The sequence below is a fragment of the Choloepus didactylus genome, chromosome 13 (genome assembly GCF_015220235.1).
Source record: "Choloepus didactylus isolate mChoDid1 chromosome 13, mChoDid1.pri, whole genome shotgun sequence".
Lineage (NCBI taxonomy): Eukaryota > Metazoa > Chordata > Mammalia > Pilosa > Megalonychidae > Choloepus > Choloepus didactylus.
Genome location: NC_051319.1, coordinates 91,055,411 through 91,079,656, shown reverse-complemented (window position 1 = coordinate 91,079,656; position 24,246 = coordinate 91,055,411). Strand labels below are relative to the sequence as shown.

The window sequence follows — 24,246 nt, the reverse complement described above, 5'->3', positions numbered from 1 at the left end:
TCCCTTAGCTGTTCCCATCTAGTCCAGGAAGACAGAAGGAAGAATTTCCTACATACTAACATTACCCAAGACCTCCTTTGGAAAGTTCAGGTCATTTCAACTGAAGACAAGATGTCTTCTCACCACTTTGACATGCTATGTGGTGAACTTGACCTCTTCCTCCTCTGTCAGCTCCTTCTTCTCCCCCACCATTATATCTATGTCCAAGAGAAGCTGGACTGTGTAACTGCAGAATAACTGAAGACCAGAGCCTTGGAGATGGATGCAGCTCATCATGTGGAAGAATTAGCCACGGCAACTGGTGCTGAAGCACCTGAGTTGGATTAAATCATCTTGCACATTCTTCATCTGTTACTGAAATTCCATATGTGAAATTTAGACAAACAGTAAAACAAGTATGAAAGACAATTATCAGATGGGACTAGAATGTAAATCTATTGCAAGCTGAACTCTAACCCCCCTACCGAAAATATAGCAAAGAAAATTTCTATTCTTTTCTCTCTTCCGCATTCACTTTCCTGAGATGGGGAAAATGCCATTTTCCACCCACAAGTTGCCTTTATTCTTCATGGAAATCTAATGACAATTCACAACCTCAGTTAAGAACTTGTTTTCCCATTTTTTTTTGAACTTCAAATACTTTCTAAATTGTGTTAGCCGAAGCATTGTATGTATATAATTAACTCACAGGTCCCTCTGGGCTCATCCAGCTTAACTTGTGGAGCTTAACTGAGCAAGACATTTGCTGATGTCTTTCCCTGCAGTGATACCCACTGAAATGAATAACTTCTACAAGAGGAAATCAGGGAAATGTCTTTTCCAAATTGGCTTTCTTGCTACTTTGGTTGTTTCATAAATGATTTTGGTTACTTCACAAAAATAATTATTTCAATTTTTTTCCCAATGAGGAATTGTTTTGCAATTTGGGGAAACAGGATGGGGAAGAAACTCTGTTTTTTCTCACCATTGAAGTGTAGGAAGACAGGTCTCTTTTCTATTAATTGGATTCTTGAAATTCCCTCAGGGTAGCAGTATCTCTCTGTGGGCACAGGGCCATCCTATGCTTCAATGCACTTTCCATGTCAAGAGCAAATTGGAAGTTCTTGGGGTGTTGTGTCCACACAAGCAAAATCTAACCCGGACAGCAGCAGTTTATCCAAAACAAAGTGCAATGGGGTAGTGGGAGTGGACTTTATCAGACTCCCTGTGTTGGCTAGATTCATAACTCAGTCCTGTGTTTCCCTCTGCCTGTGTAGATACAGAGAAGACAGATGCTTTTCTGACCACCAACCTCCTACAGTTTGAAGGAGATGTTTCGCCCTGTTGGAGTGGAGAAGTCAGATGTGGACACAGTTGCAAAGTTATGGCCCCTGCTGTCCCCGTCTATTCTAACACAGAGGGCTTAAGCAGGGCTATAAGCAGCTCTTCTCTCTAGTCTCCAGCCTCTTTCTGAGCCTTCTGGAGCCCTAGGCCTCGCCCTTTAACTTCAACAAGGAAACACATGCATCATATAAGGGCTGGCAAAAGGGACCTGGATATAGACTTCCTGAGTACCCAAGGGAACCCACTTCTCCATGATGTCCTGAAGGGGAGGTGTCCGGAGAAAGGTTGCAAGCTAGGGGTTCTGGGTGCAAGCTCAGACGCGACTCTTGGTTGCGTGATCAGGGAGGGGGCAGTTTGGAAGAGTGCCTCTATACTTTCCATGTGAACCTGCATGCTAGCTGCTTGCTTGCTCAGGCGCCAGTTCGCGGTTGCGTGCGCCCCACTGCAGCAGAGAGCCGCCGCAGCCTCGGCCTCGGCCACCACCGCTGCTGGGGAAGAGACCTAGGGCTGCTGACGCGGTTGGGAGGAGCCTCGCCTTTAATGCACCAGCCGCCTCCAGCTTCCTTCTGCAGCAGCAGCAGCAGCAGCAGCAGCTGCGAGTGCGCGCGTGTGGGTGTGAGGGTGACTGCGCTGGCGCCGGCCGCAGCGCCCTGCCCAGCTCCCCGCCGGCTTCCTTACCCCCGCCTGCCGGAGCCGCCCTCTCGTGGGACCGGCACCCTCATCCGGGCCGGGCAAGCCTGAATCCTGCCCCTGCCATCTCGCCACTGCAGCTCGGGTCCAGAAAGGCACCATTTTGTCGCGGCTGCCCGCTCTCCCGGGGGGTGGGGGGAAGGAGGGATCTTTTTTGCATTTTGGAGCGCCTGCCAACGACAGGAACCTGTTGGGCATCTCCCCAGCCCCGCTTGTGAGTGCCTCCGGGACGGGCTGACGGGGCCAGACCCCTCGGGGCACGGCGCATCTCGGCACCCGGAGGCAGCGGAGGCAGGCGCAGCATCCTCGCTGGGAATTGGGGCTGGAGTGAGCGCACCGCGGGAGGAGCCGCCGCAGCCTCGGAGAACCCGAGTGGAGGAGGTGACAGCTCCATTGCTGGATTTTTTTTTTTTTCCCTCTCTCCGCCTCCCCGTCTCCTCCTCAGGCTCGGACCATGGTGCAGTCCCACTGGCTCCCCTGCCCCCCTCTCCTGTAAGACTGGCTGCGGGGAGGGATCATGGATACTTGTCTGCCGGCTTCTGTTTCCCACGCAAGTAAGCCTGCTGTCAATGGAGGAGGACATTGATACCCGCAAAATCAACAACAGTTTCCTGCGCGACCACAGCTATGCGACCGAAGGTAACGCCAGCCCCGCCGCATTCCGCCGCTGGGGCCGGCAGCAAGTTGCGGATCGCTGTGCTTTGCCGGCAGCTGTGCGCGTAGCGGCGGAGACTCCTCTGGGCCCCGGGGCTGGGGCGGGGTATCGGCTCCAAGGGGCAGCCGCCAGTGCGCCCGACATCCATCCGGGCTCCGCGAGGCGAGCCCGGCGTTCAGCAGCAGGTGGACCCGCAGCCCCTGGGAGTTAAAAAGGCCCTCGGGAATTAGGCTTTTCAGGGTGGGGCCCCCAGCGCCGAAGATGACCCTGAGAAAGCAGATGAGCTCTCTTCCAAGATGCTTGCAGGGGTCTTGGGGGGCGGAGGGATAAGACGGGAAGGGCCCAGAAGGATCGCGGGTCCGCCCCTGCCTGAGCCCAACGGTGTTGTCTGTCGTTGGTTTCGTAGAGGGCATGGTTTCATTTCCTGTCCATTCATCTCCCTGGACGAGTTACCTGCTCAGACAATCCAAACCCCAAAAGGTCCTTTGCAGAAAGGCGAGCCCCTCACCCTTTGAAAGTGCATTAGCAAGAAATAAAAAGGTGGCTGGGAAAATAATGTTCTGGCGGCCAGCGAATGAATCTGGCACGTGGGGTGAGCAATGCGATCAGTGGGGCCTTTAAAAATCACCATTATGAATTCTGCAGCAGTAGCTTCTGCTGAATCAACAGCCAGCGGAAAGCGAGAGGATTCGGCAAGCTGAGCTTTGCCAAGAGGTGAAATTGTCGACTCTTTCTCCCAGCTTGTTCTGACATTAGCCTGAGTGCCATGCAGGCAGGCAGGGAAAGTCAGCAGGTGGAATCTCATTCTACCTTTTGTGTGGGAATAGCGATTGGAGGCTTTTTTTTTTTTTTTAAATGCCAGAACTTTTGCATTTTTGCTTTCATTTTCTACCTGTAAGCCTTCATTCCTAACCACTCGTGTAAAGTGTTGCATTAGGCCTCACATATTAATACCCATGTGAGAAAATGTGTGTGAAAGTGCCTTGGGAAACTGTAACAGAGTATATTAACTTAAGATTATTCTTATTCTTGGGTGCAAATATTTGTATAATATTAAATCAAGAGACTATTAGAGAAATATGATGTGGTGAGTGAAAGAGTTCAAGCTCTCAAAGAAAGAAAAAGACACAATTTGGGGGGTAAAGGTGACATCGTCTATAAACAGCCCTGAAAGTTTGATATAGAAAGAATGCCCAGAACTATTGAAAATGTATTCTCCATTCATCATCATTATCAAAGAACATCAGGCCAAAAAGTCCATATACTAGACAGAGTAGGCAAAGTTGTATGAGCTCTAGATGGTTTTTAAGATGTTCAGCCTATCCCTCCCCCTTACTGAGCACTATGCTTGCTGATTGTTTTTATTTGCATGATGACAGTATTGTTGTAAGATGTTCTGCCACAGTCTCAGCGCTTTGTCACTGACCAGTTACCAGGTAGCATATGACTAGCTCTAGGTTTGAGCATGTTGTTCAGGAGAGAGGAAGTTGTCTTTGGGTCTATTGGCTTTGGGGGAAACGTTTATTTCTCTTTGTGACTACAAGGAAAGGGCCAACTTCGTGCATTGAACTGCATTAACCTCAAAGCTCAGGCAGAGGGAACTCACCAACCTGAGAAGATGGCCATATCAGGGCCATGTGTTTAGGAGGCGCTCATTGTCTATTTGTAGAATGAAGAAATGAGTTAACATGACGTTCTTTATTGCTTCCAGGGCCCTGGATACTACCTAATTTTTTTTCCTAGTTTGTGTCATTTTTGTAAACTCTGATTCCGGATAGACTATTTGGGTTTCATAGAGTCAAAAATGAGGCATGAGTTCAGAGCAATGTACTCTGCTTTCTGGAATCTTTATGATACGTGAGAATCTCTCTCTCTCTCAGACACACACACACACACACCACCACCACCACACATAGACATAAACAAACCATTATTTCACAGGCTTCCAGTTTTTTTGTTTGTTTGTTTGTTTACCTGCTATTGGTAAAGATATGAGAGGGAAAAGATGGAACTTAGACGCCGTACATAGCGGAAGATGGGTAGAGCAGGAAGTTCTCTATGGTCTGAAGCTGTTCACTGTGGGAAACATTTGTGAAATCATGCTGCCTGGAAGGGGAAGAGTATCTCCCCTGATGAATACTTTAGGAAGTGCTAGTACAATTTGAATAAGCAGCAGAAGATCAATATATTCTTTGCGAAATTCTCATCATTGCGATCTTGCCCCAAAAGTTCTCTTCCTCCTTACTAACTTAAACCCACTTATTGGGGAATTAGCTTCTAAGTCCTTCTATAGACCTTGTTTTTCTTTTTCTTTCCTTTGATATTTGTACATTTTCCTCTTACCAGCTCAGGTATGTCAGAGTATTATTTTTCCCAAAGTCTTCTTTGCGTCTATCTCTGAAGTTTTCTTCCCTTTGCTGAAATCTTTCCACACTGCAGTATTCTATTTAAAGCTGAAAGGTTTTGCTATGTAGTTAGTGTGAACGACTCTAAGCTCAATTTGCATTGTAACTGGTAGCTGCGGGCAAATTCATCCAGCTAAGAGCAATGCAAATGCTAAAGGACACTACTACCAGCCTCCCCCCACCCCGCCCCTCTCTCGCTGTCTCTTTCACGCGCGCGCGCACACACACACACACACACACACACACACACACACACAATTCCAAAAGCATTAGCAATTAATGTCGTTTTTCTTGAAGATTTCATATAGAACAGAGGATATTACTACATTCCATTCCACACAACAAAATTTAAACTCTCTCTCTCAAAAAAAGAATGTATCTGTTAGAGACATTTCCCATGATTCCTTTTATTATGGATATTAAAATTACCACTTTCTCTTCCTTTTCCAGTCTTTCCTCTTTGAACATCTACTATGTTCCTTGCACTCTGCTGAGCTTTTTATATGTAGCATTTCAATATATCCAAACCCTACTAGGTGGATATTGTTATTCCCATTTTCAAATGAGGAAACTGAGGCAACTGAAGCTCGGAGATGTTACTAATTTGCCAAAGTCACACAGGTAGTGGAAACGTTTGTCTTCCAACTCAAAACTGTCTCTGAAGGCCATTCTCTTCCACTGCCTCGTTTTTTCCTTTAACCATCAGCTCCTGTAATGGGGAAAATCACAATGTTTTTATCTTTGTGTGTATGCTGTTTCCATCTGGGGTAAAGTTCTTTGCAGAAATAAGTTGAAAGTGTGTGTATGTATGAGTTATACATGAGGAAGAGCATTGGGTGGGATTGGAATGACCACAAAAATAAAGTCAATATAGTGGGTACTCTAGAATGGTGAAAGCAGTAGAGTTGGAAGAATTAAATGGATTTGGAATACACTAGAGGAAGAGTGAATAATTATTACCCGTGTGATAGATGAGATGTTGATGGAGAAGATGATATCAAGGACAACTCTCAGGATTTCACCATAAGAATGGTTGTAGAGTAGGGCTTTTCCTTGAAATGGGAAACAGGCTTTGGGCATTTATTAGTTTGAGGGGCTGTGAGACATCCTGACTCACAGTAAGACTCTCAGTTAAGCAGTTGTATATCTGGGTCTGAATCTCAGAAGAAAGACCTGGACTAAATATATAAATATATTTATATATATATAAATTTAGACTAAATATATAACTTTGGAATTAGAGGTGACCAGCATAGTAATGGTATTCAAAACCATGTGAATGATGACATGCTGTGGGAGACAGCAGTCCAGAGAGCTGACTTTGAGTGATTGAGTGAGGAATGACAAGGAAACAGATCTTGGCTCGATATAAAGAAATTGTAACGTAAAATGCCTCACAGTGGAAAAGGCTGCCTTGGTAAGCAGTAATTAACCACACACTGAAATTATTGGAATGAAGCTGTATGGCCATTTCTCAGCAGTGTGCTAGAATAAGAGTCCAGTCTTGGGTGAGGGTTGGTTTTACAGGGTCTCCAAACTTGAGATCTGAGCTGGGGAGGTACCTGAATATAGCCTTCAATATGAAGGTGCTGGAAAGGCACTGGAAAAATAAAAGAAGATGGTGTCATATGATGGAGAGCTGCCTTATAGCTCCTTAAGTTGCTTACATTTGCATTTGTATGCAAATGTAAGATCAGAATGGCTTTTCCAATGCATATGGATGAAACGTTTGAGCTCTCTGCTGTTCTCGGAAAAATCTGAAATGGAAGGTGGGAAGAAGCTGCTTTATACTATTGCAAATGACCTTTCTGGGGATGGGAAATGTTTTGCTACTAAACATAATAACCGGAGTGCATTGAAAATCACTAGCAAGTATTCATTATTAGTATCCAGGTCCCCTGGGGCAATCTCAAGCCCTTTATGAGGGCTGGTCAGAAACGTACCAGTGAACCTGGGGTGAATAATATTAGGCTAGTCCTGTCAAAATATTGGTAATGCTCAGTGAAAAGAGCGCACCTATAGACTGACATTCCTAGACTCTGGCATTTGCATTTAAGAAGAAGCTAAGGGTCCAATTTAGACACTTAGCTGAGGGAAGAGAACTAGCATTTATTGAGAACTGTCTGTCCTCCAGGCAGTATACTAGGTGTTTCTTATATATTTACTTAAGATCCCCCAACAAGCCTGTGAGAATTGTTGTATTAGTCTCATATTTCAGAATACGAAACTCGGAGGTTCAGAGAAGCAAAGAAACTTGTGTTAGGCCACATGCCTGTAAGTGGTGACACCAGGATTGAAGCCCAGGACTGTGTGGACTGTGGCGTGTGTTCATTGCTCACCCATGCTGCCTCTCTTCAGAATTTTGGTGGGGGTGGGATGAGGGGTGGAGGGGTAAGGCAGGTTGCAGTCCATCTTTCCATCTTCTGCATATACCCCCATAGTACCCATTCACTCATTCCATCTTTCCCCAATACTGCAGTGCCTATCTCTGGGTCTTCCCCATCACCCCACAGGAAGGGAGCTGAATTCCCTGACCCAGTCAATGCTGGAGCCCTTAGCTGACTTATTCCTGTAGATTTATTCTACTCTGTAATAAGGAAAAAGAGAAATATTTATGGAATTGAGCAATCGAGATGTGAGAACTCACTGGTTTTTTAGAGCCTTCTTGATGTTCCCTCACCTCCAGCTTAGGACATTAACAAAGATATTCCCAAGAATGAAATGAGATGGTGCCACTGGGCCACCTAGACGTACATTTTCCAGTGCTAGTTGCCAATCATACAGTTGCCTGGGCCAACACAAAAGGAGTGAGGCCGAGGCAGCTGTGTGATGGCAGCATGGCCTTTCGCATATAAATGTGGGGTTGTCCAAGGCCTCACTTTGGACAGAGGATCTCCCTAACCCTGCTCCCCTAATCCTACATTAATGAGTTTGCTTTCACCAACTTGTCTTCTTTACCACCAAATTTCCAGCTTTTGTCCTTCCAGAAGAACTCTAGAGTCAGGCTGAAAGTCAGCTCTGACATAACAGACCAGTTATCCCATCGGAAGTTCAGATTCTTCCTATAAGGCCACTAAGAACTGTCTTAAATAATCAAGGATCTCTTGAGTTCTTATGTTCCAAATTCGTTATGGAAGGAGCTGGGAGTGATGGTGATAGGATATGTATGTGTGGAATCCATGGAAAACTAGTTCATTTTGATTGGTTTCTTTGGAGGAAGGACCACTGTGGAATATAGGGAGAGTGTTGTGGGTAGGGAGAAGTCACACTCTCAGTTCTGTGCTTTGGCATAAAGAGCTGTAATTGCTTACAAAAAATATAAGGAGATGAAGGGGGCGATATGAGTAAGAAAAAAAGGTGTGTGGAGTCCAAAGGTCTGGAGTGGCCCATGTGGGCAGGTATTTAACCTGAGAAATGTAGTCTGCTGGATGGAGTGTACCAATTAGTACTTTCCCTATGAGACGTATTCCAAACTGTGTTGGTCTTGATGCTGGGGTTCAGACAGCCTCTTCCATGAACCATTGCAGATTTCACTACTGTGAATCCCTGTTAAGTAGTATCAACCTGGAGCAGTCATGGAAAGGCTGGCTGCCCCCTCCACTTAATGTAGGGGGCTCAGCTCCATGACCTTCAACAGATGTATGAGGGTATGGAGGATGGAAACACTGTAAACGTCTCTAATAGGGAATATTGCAGCAAGATGCTAAGAGGTCCCAGGTGGTCCAAAAGACGGAACTTGGATCCCTAAATACAAAATATCACCAGTGAGGGTTTTTCCTGAGAGGAAAGCTGTGCAAGAAACTAGGCGAGATTAACATTGCTCGTGAAACTGTGGAAGTCAAAATGGGTTTCCGTTAGGAATTCCATTGGTTCATATCAGCTGTATGTATTGATGAGTGTCATTCACATTTCCCTCAGCCTTTATATCTTTATTAAGCAAAAAACACATTAATGCCTCCTTTCTTGAAAGGCTTCAAACATCATGGAAGTAGATAGAGCAAACATGAATTTCCCTTCTTCCCCACACCCACCCCACTTCCCTTCCCCAGGGGTTAACAATTAGTTGATTTTGCTTCCCATAACCACGTTCTATGTCTTTTCATGCATTTAAATACGTATGCGCAATTAGATCATTGGGGGAGGGAGCTGTTTACTTGTGTAAATGGAATCACCCCCTACCCCACCCCCCAGCAATGATACTCCTAAAGATCTTTCCATGTCAGCACTGCTAGGTTGCCCTGTTCTTCTTAATGGCTGCATAGTGCCTCTATAATGTGACTGTACTGTCGTTTATTTAGTAGTTCCATTGTGGATGGATATAAAATTGTTTCCAGGTTTTTATGTCACATAAGAGCTGGCAGTGATTATTCAGGTACATACATTTTTGGGCAAATGTTCTCCACCCTGATTTTATCATCTTTAAAGCCGAGATGCCTGTACTCATTTCTTAGCAAAATAGCAAGAAGAAATCTCTGGTCCTCTGTTTATTCTCTGTATAATCTTGGAAAAGTCATTTCACTTCATGAACCTGAATTTCCTAATGTAGAAAATGGGAATCAGTGTACCTGGCATATGTATTTGTAGTGCACCATACAGTGTCTTCCAAAACCATTGTGGACTTGAGTGCTAGGAAGGAATAATGTTGATTGCTGGTAATTGTGGAGGGTTTACTCTGTGCCCGGGACGGGCTTTGGGCTTTAAACTATTTGTCTAATTTAATCTTCACAATTCTATGGGTTGACACTGTTCTTATTGCACCCTTATAATGAAAAAAAAAGTTGAAGCAGGAAGAGATTAATTATTACATGTCCAAGGTCACACAACAGTAAGTGGCAGAACAGAAGTCATGTCCATATCTGTGTGATGCTAAAGCCCATGTTCTTAAACTCTGTAGTAGATGGTCTAAATGTTATGGACACACCTGTTTAAAAATTAAGTCACAGTGTTGACACTGAGAAAATATACATTTTGTAAAAGAAATACTCTTTTGAATAAATACCAATACCAAGGGTCCAATTTTTATCCAGACTTTGAAAATAAAATAAGGAGGGGAAATTGAAAGGCAATGCAGAATTATAAGCAGTGATATGGAAGGCAACTCAAAAGACCCGGGTATTATTCCTAGTTCTTACACCATAATTAGCCACTTTTCCAATCTGGGATTCAGTTTCCTAATCTATTGAAATGAGGTTGACAGTGGGGGAGGAGAGATATTCTCTCTGTAGGTTTTTCTGGCTTTAGGTTTCTTTGATGTATTATGTCTGTATTTGTGATCCTCTAGGCCCTATGATAGGTTCTGACATTCTACTTAGGGATGAGCATGGGGGAACACAGGCATAGGCTTGCAGTGACCTCAGAACTCCAGGTTTGGATATACTTACTGATGGGTCAGATCATCCTTCTGGCAAGACAGCTTTGGTGCAGCCAAGAGACAGTGCCAAAAAGGGGAACGTCTCTTTGCCAAAAGCTGCTGCAGATGGAGGAGCCAGTCTGTCTGGGCAGCCCATGACTTTGAAAGGAGCCACTTGGCAAAGTTATTGGCAGGAGATGCAGCATGAATGCTGGAGACTCTCCTGGGCTGGAGCGAATCTGGTATGCAGCAAAGGTGGCTGGTGGAACAAATAACCATCTGGTGAGCAGGGTGCTGTTCATCTTGCTGCACTGACAAGGGAAGAGCAAGTGCCAGTCAGTGAGGCTGAGCTCTCAATGACATAGCCTCTCAGTCACAACAGAATTTCTCCCTGATATTGTGTACTCCACGGAAGGGGTTATAAACCCCACGTGAACCTGGTTCTTTCAGAAATCAGGAAGGCCCCAGTTTCTTCCATTGTTATGAAATGGTAGGAAAGAAAATTCGCGAATTCAAGACAAAAAATATTTATTGCCAGGTGCTACGTGAGGTGTGCTGGAGGAGTATGGTGAAGTTTAAGACTAAGTTCTTGCTCTCAAGCACCTTCCCATCTATTTGAGCAGCTGGCACTCTGTCCATCTCAAAAGATAATTGACCATACAAGTCGGGCTAAGTGAGACTGAGCTGTGTTTACCTCTCTATTATCATGAGGCTGCTGAGGTGTGGAATCAGACACACCTGGGCGATGTACTTTGTGACCTTGGACAGGTCCCTCCATCTCTCTGAGTGTTTTCTTACCTATAAAAATATGGTGAGGGATGAGGCAATATGCTATTGCACTTATGTAGAATGAAATAAACACAAGAGTTTCTCTTTTACACCATGCTTTTGGGACCACTAATTGATGGTGAATTGGAAAGGTTAAGTTAGGGGGGAAATGAAAATACCTATTTAAAACAGTTATTAACTCATTTTGATGAATAGCCAAGGCCTTATCTTTGAGGATGGGTCTACTAATAGGGGTTATTTTTCTTGCCTAAACCGCACTCAAAATGACAAAACCATGTCCAATTTTGGTTTCCTTGAGGTTTAATGACAGCATGGACACTTGAGGGTCCGAGATTTTTGTGATCATCTCACAGTCATTTCTTCCCCCCTCATTTAATTAGAGAATTCTTTGTCGTCTTTTGAAAATACTCACTTTAGTTTTCATCTCAAACTATTATTCTCTTTCTTTTTACACAATTCTTATCATCACCTTTCATGACACTTAGCAAAATAAAAGTATAACTGGCATCAAGAGAATCTGGAACAAACATAACTGATCCTCACTAAATATGCAATTCAACCAGAAGAAGAAGTGTGTCTTTGTATCAGAGGTTGGCCTACTAAATTAGCTGTGAGTACTTATCATGCTTTAGACTTATTTTACAGAAGGAATGGAAAGTATTGTTTCAACCAATGAGTCAGCTACTTAGAAATCTTTTAAAAGAGCTTCTGCTGTAATTACAATGAAGAAGAAAAGCTACTATATGTCGGGTGCTTGCCGTGTACCAGGAATTAGCTTAAGTACTCTATATGTGTTTTATCATTTAACCTTCACAACAACCCTCAGAAACATATACAATTAAAGCTGAATGAGGTGAGATTTTAGGTATTATTCACCATTGCTTATCCATCTCCTTGTGCAGTGCCTGGCAAATAGCTCTCATTGCACATTTACTGAGAGAATAAAGAAGGAGGCAGTGGATTTCTACTGTGCTGGTGATGAAACTGAGGCTTAGAGAACTTGTATAATCTGCCCAGTAGCAGGTATGTCTGACACAAAAATGTATGTTCTTAAGAACAGGTTTAGATATATTACAATAATAACAGTAATCCTTTACATTCCTGTAGCACTTTACGTTTTTTACAAAGCTCTTGGATATGTACTTTGGATCCTGTATTGTCCTAAGAATAACCTTAAAATAGGATGGAAATTTGGTATTATCTTTCATTTTACGTAAGTATGTAGATGTTGTAGGACAGGGGTTAGTAAATTTTTTCTGTAAAGGCTCAGATAGTAAATATTTTAGACTGTGAGCCAGGCAGTCTGTGACATTGTAGTGCCTGGATGTGGCTATGTCCTACTAAGCTATTGACAAAATCGGGATCGCCTGTAGTTGGCCCCAACCCCTAATCTAAAAGAGTGCTTGGAATTCATTTAAAGTTCAATAAATGTTGATCTTCCAAGTGAGTGGTCCTAGTAAATGCTGGAGAGAAGTTTAACAGCCTGAAATGATTTAGTGGAGAAGTGGAGCCTTGGTGGGATTCTAACAGGTAGAGAGGAATGGCAAAGACTTTCTTAGTGGAGAACAATGCCTTGTGTGATGGTAGGAAGCAAAAGTAAGTGTGATAAATGGCATGATATTTGAGCGAGTAGGAAATTAAATTTAACAGAATGCTTAAAAGCCCATTAGAATCCCCGCACATAGCCATGCCTCTTTCAAGCAGTGCCCCCCTCAATTGTTGACTCAGTAGATAATTTTTAAAAAACTAGATATACATTTTAAACAACAACAATGACAACAGCTATAGACCCTGCTGTTATAGAGCTTGCATTCTGTTTGGAAGATCCATATTAAAATAAACACAAATATAAAAATATGAATAGAAATCTTGTTAAATGCTATGTAAGAAAATGCAAGGATGTATGAGAGAATGATATGCAAGCACACTGATAGAAATTTGGTACTATACAGAAAAGCCTAAAGAAGGAAATAAAACTTATCTCTAGTCCCAGATATAATCATTATAAACATTTTTGGCATAGTTCCTTCCATGCTGTTGGGAGGGGAGCTGTGTGTGTCTTTGTGTCTGTGTGTGTGCGCGCATGAGTGAGAGAGAGAGTGAGAGTGAGAGAGAGAGAGAGAATGAGTGAATGAATACTGGAATTACATTGTAAAATGATAGAATATCCTGGGTTGTTGTTTATTTGTTTTTTGGCCTCAAACACAATACTGTGAGCATTTGAAAAAATAACATCCTATAGTTGAAACATAATTTTACCAATCACCTAATACTGGAAATTTAGGTTATTGCCGCTTTTTTTTTTGTAATTTTGTGCTAAACAATTGTATGAATCTAAATCTTTGTTTGTATCTCTAGTTATTTTCTTAAAACAAACTTCTAAAGGCAGGATTGCTGAGTTAAACAGTATGAACCATTAAATTTCTCAATAATATTAATAAATTGTCTTCTTAAAATGCTGTTTCAAGGAATACCGTTACAATTGCTGTGAACCTTTTCCCAATTTTATTCTTTCCATATTTTGCCCCAACCTCGCATTGTTCAGATTTTCAGGTTGTTGAATTTCATCCCAGTGAATTTATGTGAGGTGAAGATTAGGGAAAAAGTCATAAAGATATAACCATTGACTTTTCATTTGATACCATTGCCCCAATCGTCCCCAAAGCCTCAGGTACCTTTTCTCTTTCTGACAGGGGAAGCTAGCTCAACCCGCAGCTGCTGCCATTTAATACATGGGTGAGTAGCTTTTTGCCTGGCATTCAGTGCCCACCCATGTTAAATAAAATGTCTCATGATCCCAGGGCATCATTTGTAGCTAAGTACATGGAACCTGGTGACCCAGAAATGTTAATTTCCTTCAGATTGATGAGTAGATAACTTCAAAGAATAATTGACCCAACATGACAACTCCTTCTAGTTTCGAAATCCATTGGTTGTTTAATGAGCTAACCTCTAGTGGGGTACAACCTTGGCATTTCTCAAAGCTGTGTTAACTCTTTTTTGCTTGTAGATTTCTTTAGTAAATGACTGTTAATACTGTGTGGGGTTGAAGGAAATTTGAACCCGGGAAAATTGGAGAAAACCAGACTTTTAATTTTCACTGGCCTAAGACTTCCAGAGGTCTTCAGTTTTCTTCAAAAATTGGCAGCATGATTTGATGGGATTGAAAAGTCCAAATCTTGTAAACTACCACTGTGGTTATATTTTTAGTGATTTTCAGTCTTTTGTCAAAGTTTATTGGCTGTCTGCATTTCAGCAGTCTTTGGGATTACAGTTAGAAGTCAACATGATGTCTCAGTTCATTTAACATGAATATTTGGGGCATTCTCTCCCCTATGAAGTGTCTTGAGGTCTTGAAGGGAGAATACTAAACTCTTTGAGACATTTTTTTCTAACTTAAAATTGTATAAAGTATAAAGCAGATTCACAGGGTCTGACCAAATTGTTCGATAAATAAAATTTAAAGGATGGATGGATGGATGGATGATGAATATTTAATGGATGAAAATTTGTGGTGGTAAGTAGGTGATCCAATTCCTGCCTCAGAGGACTAAAAGAATTAAAGAAACTGCTATAAACACCAAGTCTTGATGGAGAATTAGGGGTTAATATTAAAATGTACTTCTCATCCATTTTCTGTTTGGGAGGCAAAGGAGGGTGGGGCAGAATGAAAGAATATTGATTAGAGCAGGAAGATGGGTGGAGCCAGGCTTCCTGGAATTCAATGGTGTCAGTTTTATAGAGGGATCTGGAGCTGCCCTTGGACCCTAAACTGACAGAAGAGATTAGGACAGTCCAGTGCTTCCAGCTGACATCCCCAGCACTGGCTTAATACCTAATCCCCTTTTCCCATTCATTTCAGTTCTGTAGTATTAGCCTGGGTGAAACCCAGTAGTGTGCTTTAGAAGTCAGAACCCTCTGGTCATTTCATAGATACAGGGGGAAATTTTTTGGTGCAGTTCTATCCTTTTGAGGGATCAGAGATAAAAAAAAAAAAACTAGCTAAGGGCTCACCAGGACCTCAAGAACTCTGTGGGCTGAGTTGAAAACGCAAAAGCAGTCTGATTATCATTATCATATTGTGCTTCTGCTTCTGCTGCCAGCATGCTTACTCAGTCTCTAAGCTTCCTCAGCACAATTTGAGATGGAAATTTTCTGATCAGAATTTTTCCTGTAAGTCTTAGAAACTTGGATTTGAGCCCATTGTGCAGGCTAGGTTTTTTTCTTTTCCAGTTATTTGACAAGCAGGTTGTCTTTGAGTCTCCCACATGGATGGCCTCGATCTAGACATTGGCATGTGCTGAAAAGGCAAAGAAATGTTTTCTTATTTTAGGGTTTGACCCTTTAAGAAGATTGGACTGTTCCCAATATTTTCCTGTTTTTATAAACATTACTATTCCCTGCCTGTCCTCTCATCTGCTGGGTCTCTCAGGACTGGTCTTCACACTAGTCAGGCTGACTTGTTCTGTGTCTTCACTACCCCAGGCCATTTCTGCAGAGGCCTTTACATGTGCTATTTCCCCTTGCCTGGGACCTACAAAGCCTGGGAACTTCTTTTCCCTGTGAAGTTTTTCCTGAATTCTCTGAGTTCTTTAATCATCACAGCAGTTTATAGGAGGTGTAGAAATTATCCCCATTTCCTGAATGTGGAAAGTGAGACCCAAAGTCAGACAGCCAGAAAGAGGTAGACCCTGCATATTTTCGGCCCCACTAGAACAGAAACTCCTGGAAGGCAGTTCTTAGATCTTTATTTCTTTAGTCTAAACTATCAAAGACAGCACAGAGCTTTATACATAAGTGCTTAATAAATGGCTTCTTAACTTGAGTTGAATCTGAGAGTGTATCAATAACTTCCATAGTTAGGATCACAGCCAGTGATGTTCTATTTTTTTTATTAGAGATGTAGATTTACAGGAAAATCATGCATAAATTAAAGGATTCCCATATACCAACTCACCACCAACACCTTGCATTGGCATTACAATTAATGATAGTGCATTTTTATAACTGTCCGATTATTTAAAGTTCATGGTTTAATGTAGGGTTCCCTGTTTATATAGTGTAGTTCCATGGATTTTTTTAAAAAAATTTTGCTCTGCTACCATACATACAGTTTAGCATTTCCCCCTTTAAACATATTCAGATATACATTGTAGTGCTGTTGATTGTGTTCACAAAGTTGTGCTACTATCACTACCATCCATCAACTAAACATTTCAGTTTTTCCAAATAGGAACCCTGTACATTTTAAGCCTTAATTTCCCATTCCCATACCCACCCTGTGTCCTGGTAAATTACGTTCTAGATTATGAGTCTATGAGTTTGCTTATTCGAATTGTTACAAATCAGTGAAATCATACAATATTTGTCATTTTGTGTCTGTCTTATTTCACCCAACATGATGTCTTCAAGGTTCATCCATGTTGTCGCATGTATCAGGACTTTGTTCCTTTTTATGGCTGAATAATATCCCATTGTATGTATATACCACATGTTATTTATCCATTCATTGGTGGACAGCCACTTGGGTTGTTTCCATCCTTTGACAATTGTGAATAATGTTGCGATGAACATCAGTGTGAAAATATCTCTCTGAGGCCCTGCTTTCAATTCTTTTGTGTATATACCTAGTAGTGGGATTGCCAGGTCATATGGTAGTTCTATACTTAGCTTTCTGAAGAACCACCAAACTGTTTTCCACAGTGTTCTGGTTTGCTAATGCTGCCAGAATGCAAAACACCAGAAATGGATTGGCTTTTATAAAAGGGGGTTTATTTGGTTACACAGTTACAGTCTTAAGACCATCAAGTGTCCAAGGTAGCATATCAGCAATCGGGTACCTTCACTAGAGGATGGCCATTGGCGTTAGCTGGGAAGACACGTGGCTGGTGTCTGCTCTGGAGTTCTGGTTTCAAAATGGCTTTCTCTCAGGACGTTCCTCTCTAGGCTGCAACAAAATGTCACTCTCGGTTGCTCTTGGGGTGTTTGTCCTCTCTTAGCTCCTCTGGAGCAAGGGTCTACTTTCAACGGCTGTCTTCAAACTGTCTCTCATCTGCAGCTACTCTCTCAGCTTCTGTGCGTTCTTCAAAGTGTCCCTCTTGGCTGTAGCAATCTTGCTCCTTCTGTCTGAGCTTATATAGTGCTCCAATAAACTAATCAAAGCCCATGCTGAATGGACAGGGCCACACCTCCATAGAAATTATCCAATGAAAGATCTCACCCACAGTTGAGTGATCACATATCCACAGAAACATCCAATCAAAAGTCTCCAACCCAATCAACACCAATACGTTTCTTGCCCACACAGGACTGCATCAAAGATAATGGCGTTTTGGGGGACATAATACATTCAAACTGGCACATTCCACCCCCTGGACCCCAAAATGACATGATCTTTCCATATACAAAGTATATTCATCCCATCACAATATCACAAAAACTTAAAATCACCTCAGTAACAATAGTTAAGTACAAGATCCCATTACATCAGTTACAGGCATGGTTTATCCTAAAGCATAATTCCCCTCTAGCTGTGGACCTGTGAAACTTGGAACAAGTTATGTACTTCCAGTATACAAAGGAGGGACAGTCATAGGGTAAACATTCCCATTGCCATAAGGAGAAAATGAAAGGAAAACAGGGTTAACAGGACTGAAACAGTTCCTAAAACCCACAGGGCAAACTCCATTAGATTTCAAAGTCTGAGAGTCATTAATAGAAGCATGTTGTATCCTTGGGGCTTGAGAGAATGGCTTTCCTACACTTTCCAAGAGCTTACATGGCAACCCTTTTCTCTCCAAATGCTGTGGTGAATACTCCAACATATCTACACATTGGGGAGAGCATCTTTTTGGCCCCACTCTCCTCAAACATCTGGGCAGCACCGGATTCTCTTCCATCTCCGGGGCACACACTCAACCCCTTCAGAACAGTGTGATGGAAGCCAGGCTCTCCCCAGTCCCCTGGGAATGTGCTCCACCATCTTTGGGGCCTGGAGAGGCAGAAGTTTTCCTGAGCATCGAGGTGGAAGGCCCACCCTCGACCTCCAGGCAAACTCACCCTTTCCATGCATGTGGGCCACACCGCTCTCCCAGCCCAAGGCCTCTTGACTCCAGATCTCAACCTCCATGGCTCTGTCTTTGAAGAAATTTTTCCTTCAATTTGTTCCTTGTCTGTCTCTTCCAGTCCAGACTGGCAGCAGCTCTGACTATAAAGATCTCGCAAAAAGTCTGTTGGCTTTGCATGAAGCACAAAGGGGTCAAAGCCGTCAGACAATAGTACTTTCCACAAATCCTTTCTGGATAATTCCATCTCCAACCCTGGCTTGTACTGAAATGGTGGCTGGGTTCCATGTTTGGTTAAATCCTCACATTGGGCTGTAGCTTCTGGGGTTCCACCCCCTGGAAGCCTGAAATTTTTCAAACCATCGATTTCTGATTTCTTTGAACCCAACAGTTCAGTTCTAAGTTTATCTCTCTCTGCTCGCATTTTACTGTAAGCTGCAAGGAGAAGCCATGCTATATCCACAACTTTTAGTTTCAAAATTTCATCAGCCATGTATCCCAGCTTGTCATATTCAAATTCTTCCTTCCATCCGACACCAGTACTCAGTTTTGCCAAATTCTCTGCCACTTTAAAACAAGGATCACCTTTCTTCCGGTTCGCAACAACCCATTCATCATTTCTGCTCAAGGCCTCATCAAAAGTATCTTTAGAGTCCATATTTGCACAGTCTCTTCAAAGCAGTTTAGGCCTTTTTTTATCAAGCTCCTCACAGTTCTTCCAGAATCTTCCCCCATCCATTTAAAAAGCTGTTCCAACATGTTTGGTATTTGCAAACTCAGCAGCATCCCACTTTTCTGGTACCAAAATCTGTTCCGGTTTGCTAATGCTGACAGAATGCAAAACACCAGAAATGGTTTGGCTTTTATAAAAGGGGGTTTATTTGGTTGCACAGTTACAGTCTTAAGGCCATCAAGTGTCCAAGGTAGCACATCAACAATCAGGTATCTTCACTGGAGGATGGCCATTGGCATCCAGAAAACCTCTGTTAGCTGGGAAGGCATGTGGCTGGCATCTTCACTGGAATTCTGGTTTCAAAATGGCTTTCTCTCAGGACGTTCCTCTCTAGGCCGCAGCTCCTCTTCAAAATGTCACTCTCAGTTGCCTTTGGGGCGTTTGTCCTCTCTTAGCTTCTCTGGAGCAAGAGTCTGTTTCAACAGCCATCTTCAAACTGTCTCTCATCTACAGCTACTCTCTCAGCTTCCGTGCGTTCTTCAAAGTGTCCCTCTTGGCTGTAGCAATCTTGCTCCTTCTGTCTGAACGTATATAGTGCTCCAATAAACTAATCAAGGCCTGTGCTGAATGGACAGGGCCAAACCTCCATGGAAATTATCCAATGAAAGATCTCATCCACAATTGAGTGATCACATCTCCATGGAAATAATCAATCAAAAGTCTCCAACCCAATCTACACCAGTATGTTTTCTGCCCACACATGACTGCATCAAAGATAATGGCGTTTTGGGGGACATAATACATTCAAACTGGCACATGCAGTAACTGCACCATTTTACATTACCACCAGCAATGAATGAGTGTTCTTATTTCTCTGCATCCTCGTCAACACTTATTATTTTCCATTTTTTTAATAGCAGCTATTCTAATGGGGTTGAAATGGTATTTCATTGTGGCTTTTATTTGAATTTCCCTGATGGCTAATGATGTTAAGCATCTTTTCATGTGCTTTCTGGACATTTGTATGTCTTCTTTGGAGAGATGTCTCTTCAAGTCTTTCACGTTATTTAATTGGGTTGTTTGTCTTTTGTTGTTAAGTTGAAGGATTTCCTTATTCATTCTGGTTATTAAACCTTTATTGGATATGTGGTTTCCAAATATTTTTTCCCATTGTGTAGGTTGTCATTTTACTTTCATAATAAAGTCCTTTGAAGCACAACAGTTCTTAATGTTGATAAGGTCCCATTTGTCATTTTTTCTTTTGTTGTTTGTGCTTTGGATGTAAAGTCTAAGAAACTATTGCCTAACACAAAGTCCTGAAGATGCTTCCCCACATTTTCTTCTATGAGTTTTATAGTACTAGCTTTTGTATTTATGGCTTGATCCATTTTGAATTGAATTTTGTATATGGTGTGAGGTAGGGGTCCTCCTGTTTTTTCTTTTTTTTTTTTTCCAAATGAAGATCGTTTTACCAGCACAATTTATTGAAGAGATTGTTCTTTCTCAATTGAGTGGTCTTTGCCACCTTGTCAATAATCAGTTGGCCATAAATGTGAGGATTGATTTTGAACAATCAAGTCAATTCCATTGGTCTGTATATCTGTCCTTGTGCCAGGACCATGCTGTTTTGATTACTTGTGGCTTTGTAATAATTTTTAAGATCAGAAGTGTGAGTCCTCCACCTTCATTCTTTTTTCAAGATGACTTTAGCTATTTGGGGCCCTTTACCCTTCCATATGAATTTGATGACTGGCTTTTCCATTTCTGCAAAGAAGGTTGTTGGAATTTCAATTGGGATTGCATTTAATCTATGAATCTATAAATTTCTTTGTGTAGTGTTGACTTCTTAATGATATTTAGTTTTCCAGTCCTGTACATGGAATGTCTTCCCATTTATTTAGGTCATTTTTAATTTATTTTTTTTTTTTGCAATGTTTTGTAGTTTTCTGTGTAGAAATCCTTTACATCCTTGGTTAGATTTATTCCTAGATATTTGATTCTTTTAGTTGCTATTGTGAATGGAATTTTTTTTCTTGATTTCTTGTTCTGATTGTTCATTGCTCATGTATAGAAACACTACTGGTTTTTAGGTTGATCTTGTACCTCACCACATTGTTGAATTCATTTGATAGTTCTGGGAACTTTGTTGTGGATTTTTCAGGATTTTCTGTATGTAGGATCATACTATCTCCAAATAAGGAAGTTTTACTTCTTCCTTTCCAATTTGGATGGCTTTCATTTCTTTTTCTTGCCTATTTGCTCTGGCAAGAACTTTCAGTAAAATGTTGAATAACAGTGGTGACAGTGGACATCTTTGTTTTGTTCTTGATCTTAGAGGGAGCGCTTTCATGCTTTCACCATTAAGTAGGATGTTAGCTGTGATGTTTTTATGTATGCCTTTTATGATGTTGAGGAAGCTTCCTTATATTCCTAGTGTTCTAAGTGTTTTTATCAAGTGCTAGATTTTGTCAAATACCTTTTCTGCATCAATTGAGATGGTCATGTAGTTCTTCTTTTCCTTCATTCTGTTAATTTGGTGTATTACATTAATTAATTTTCTTATATTGAACCAACCGTGCATTCCAGGGATAAATGCCACTTGATCATGGTGTATAATTCTTTTGATATGCTATTGGATGCAGTTTGCTAGTATTTAGTTGAGGATTTTTGCATCTATATTCAAAAGAGCTAGTGGTCTGTAGTTTTCTTTTCTTGTGGTCTTTATCTGGCTTTGGTATGAGGAGCGTTCCCTCCTCTTAAGTTTTTTGGAAGAGTTTGAACTGAATTGAAGTTAAGTCTTCTTGAAATATTTGGTAGAATTCCCCTTTGAAGCCCCCTGGTCCTAGGTTTATCTTTGTTTGGAGGTTATTGATAACTGATTCAGTCTCTTTGTTAGTAATTGGTTTGTTAAGATCTTCTGTTCTTGAGTCAGTGTAGGTGGTTTGTGTGTTTCTAAGAATTTGTCTGTTTCATCTAGGCTATCTAATTTATTGGTGTACAGTTGTTGATACTATCCTCTTATACTCCTTTTTCTTTTCCAGTGGTGTTGGTAATAATGTCCTCCTTTTCATTTCTGATTTTAGTTATTTGTATCCTCTCTTTTTTTCCTTTGTCATTCTAGCTAAAGTTTTGCTGATTTGACTGATCTTTTCAAAGAACCAACTCTTGGTTTTGTTGATGCTCTCTGTTGTGTTTTGTTTGTTTCCTGTTTCATTTATCTGTACTCTAATCTTTGTTATTCTCTTCCTTCTGCTCAATTTGGGTTTAGTTTGCTCTTCTTTTTCTGATTCTTCCAGTTTTGAAGTTAGTTCTACGGTTGGAAGTCTTTCTTCTTTTTCTAAGGTAAGCATTTGGAGCTGTACATTTCCCTCCCAGTACTGCCTTTGCTGCATCCCATAAGTTTTGGTATCTTGTGTTTTCTTTTTCACTTGCCTCAAAGTATTTTCTAATTTTGCTTCCGATTTCCCCTTTAACCCATTGGTTGTTTAAGAGTATATTGTTTAATTACCACATATTTGTGTTTTACATTTTTCCCTCTGTTATTGATTTCTAACTTCATTCCATTTTGGCCAGAGAATATACATTCTATAATTTCAATATTTTTTAAGTTACTGAGATTTGTTTTGTGACCCAACATATGTCTGGAGAATGACCATGTGCACTTGATTGGAACATATATTCTGTTTTTCTTAGGTGAAGGGTCCTAAAAATGTCTCTTAGGTTTAGGTGGTTTACAGTATCATTCAAGTCTTGCACTTCCTTACTGATCCTCTGACTAGATGTTCTGTCCATTATTGAGAGTAGTGTATTAAAGTTTCCTATTAATGTAGAGCCATCAATTTCTCCCTTCAAATCTGTCAGTATTTGCTTCATATATTTTGGGGCTCTGCTGTTAGGTGCATATATATTTATAATTGTTACTGCTTCCTGTTGAATTGTCCCAGTTATCAGCATATAACGACCATCTTTGTCCCTCATAACCATTTTTGATTTGAAGTCTATTTTATCTGATGTTAGTAAAGGCATCCCAGTTCTCCTTTGTTTACTACTTGTGTGGTATATTTTTTCCATTCTTTCACTCTCAGCCTACTTGTATCTTTGACTTTAAGGTGAGTCTCTTGCTGATAGCATGTAGTTGAGTAATGCTTTTTGATCCATTCTGGCAATCTCTGTGTTTTGACTGGAGAGTTTAATCCATTTACATTTAAAGTCACTACTGATAATATAGGACTTTCTTTTGCCATTTTGCTATTTAGCCTTTGTAAGTCTTATACCTTTTTTGTCCCTTACTTGTGTTAATGCCTACTTGTACATTTATTTGCCTTTTTGTGTTGTACCATATTGAGTGCCTTCTCATTTCTATCTGGATATATTTTCCATATATTTTCTTTGTGGTTACCATGGTGTTAAAATTTAACATCCTAAATATATAACAATCATTTTGTTTTGATACCAACTTAACTTTAATGGCATGCACATATACTTTTCCTATACCCCTCTACCCACCCCCGCACCATTCTTTTTGCCCTTGTTACTACTTATAACTTTGTGCGTTGTATGCCATAAAACTTAGATATATGGTGACTTTTTATGAATTTGTGGTTTAGCACCTGTAGGAACTAAGAAGTTACATACCTTTGGAGTTACATACAAAAGAATATACTACAATAATACTGGCATTTATAATTACCCAAATGGTCCCTTTTACTGCTGGTCTGTCTTTTTGCTGCTTTGAAACACTGTCTAGTTTCCTTTCCTTTCAGTTTGCAGAGCTTCCTTCAGCATTATTTGTAGGACAGGTCTCATGGTGATGAACTCCCTCAGCTTTTCTTTCTCTGAGAATGCTTAATTGCTTCCTCATTTTTGTTGTTGTTGTTGTTTCCCTCACTTTTGAAAGAACCAGCCTTTTTTTTTTTTTAACATTTTTAATCGTCTGTTTACGTTTTTATTTATTAATTTTTAATGCAATTTTATTAAGATATATTCATATACCAGATAATCATCCAAAATGTACAATCAGTGGTTCATGGTATCATCATATAGTTGTGCATTCATCATCATAATCAATTTTTGAACATTTTCGCTACTCCAAAAAAAGTAAGAATAAGAATTAAAAAATAAGAACACCCAAAACATCCCATACCCTCTCTTCCCCCCATTATTTATTATTTATTATCTTTATTTTCTTACTCATCTGTCCATACACTGGATGAAGGGAGTGTCAGTTGCAAGGTTTTCACAATTACACAGTCACACCATAAAAGCTACATAGTTATATAATCATCTTCAAGAATCAA

The 24,246-nt window shown here is 41.1% G+C and overlaps 1 protein-coding gene across 6 annotated transcripts in view; it reads left to right on the top strand.

Moving 5' to 3' along the window:
* Window positions 1-24,246, top strand: part of PPP2R2B (protein phosphatase 2 regulatory subunit Bbeta) — a 495,413-nt gene that overhangs the window by 207,739 nt on the left and 263,428 nt on the right. For 2 of the 6 annotated variants that reach the window (XM_037800851.1, XM_037800849.1), the window contains one exon: window positions 2,459-2,652. The exons of the other annotated variants lie outside the window; for them this stretch is intronic. In XM_037800851.1, coding sequence (XP_037656779.1) covers window positions 2,459-2,652 — 194 coding nt within the window. The remainder of the gene's footprint in view (window positions 1-2,458; window positions 2,653-24,246) is intronic. 6 annotated transcript variants of the gene reach the window in all.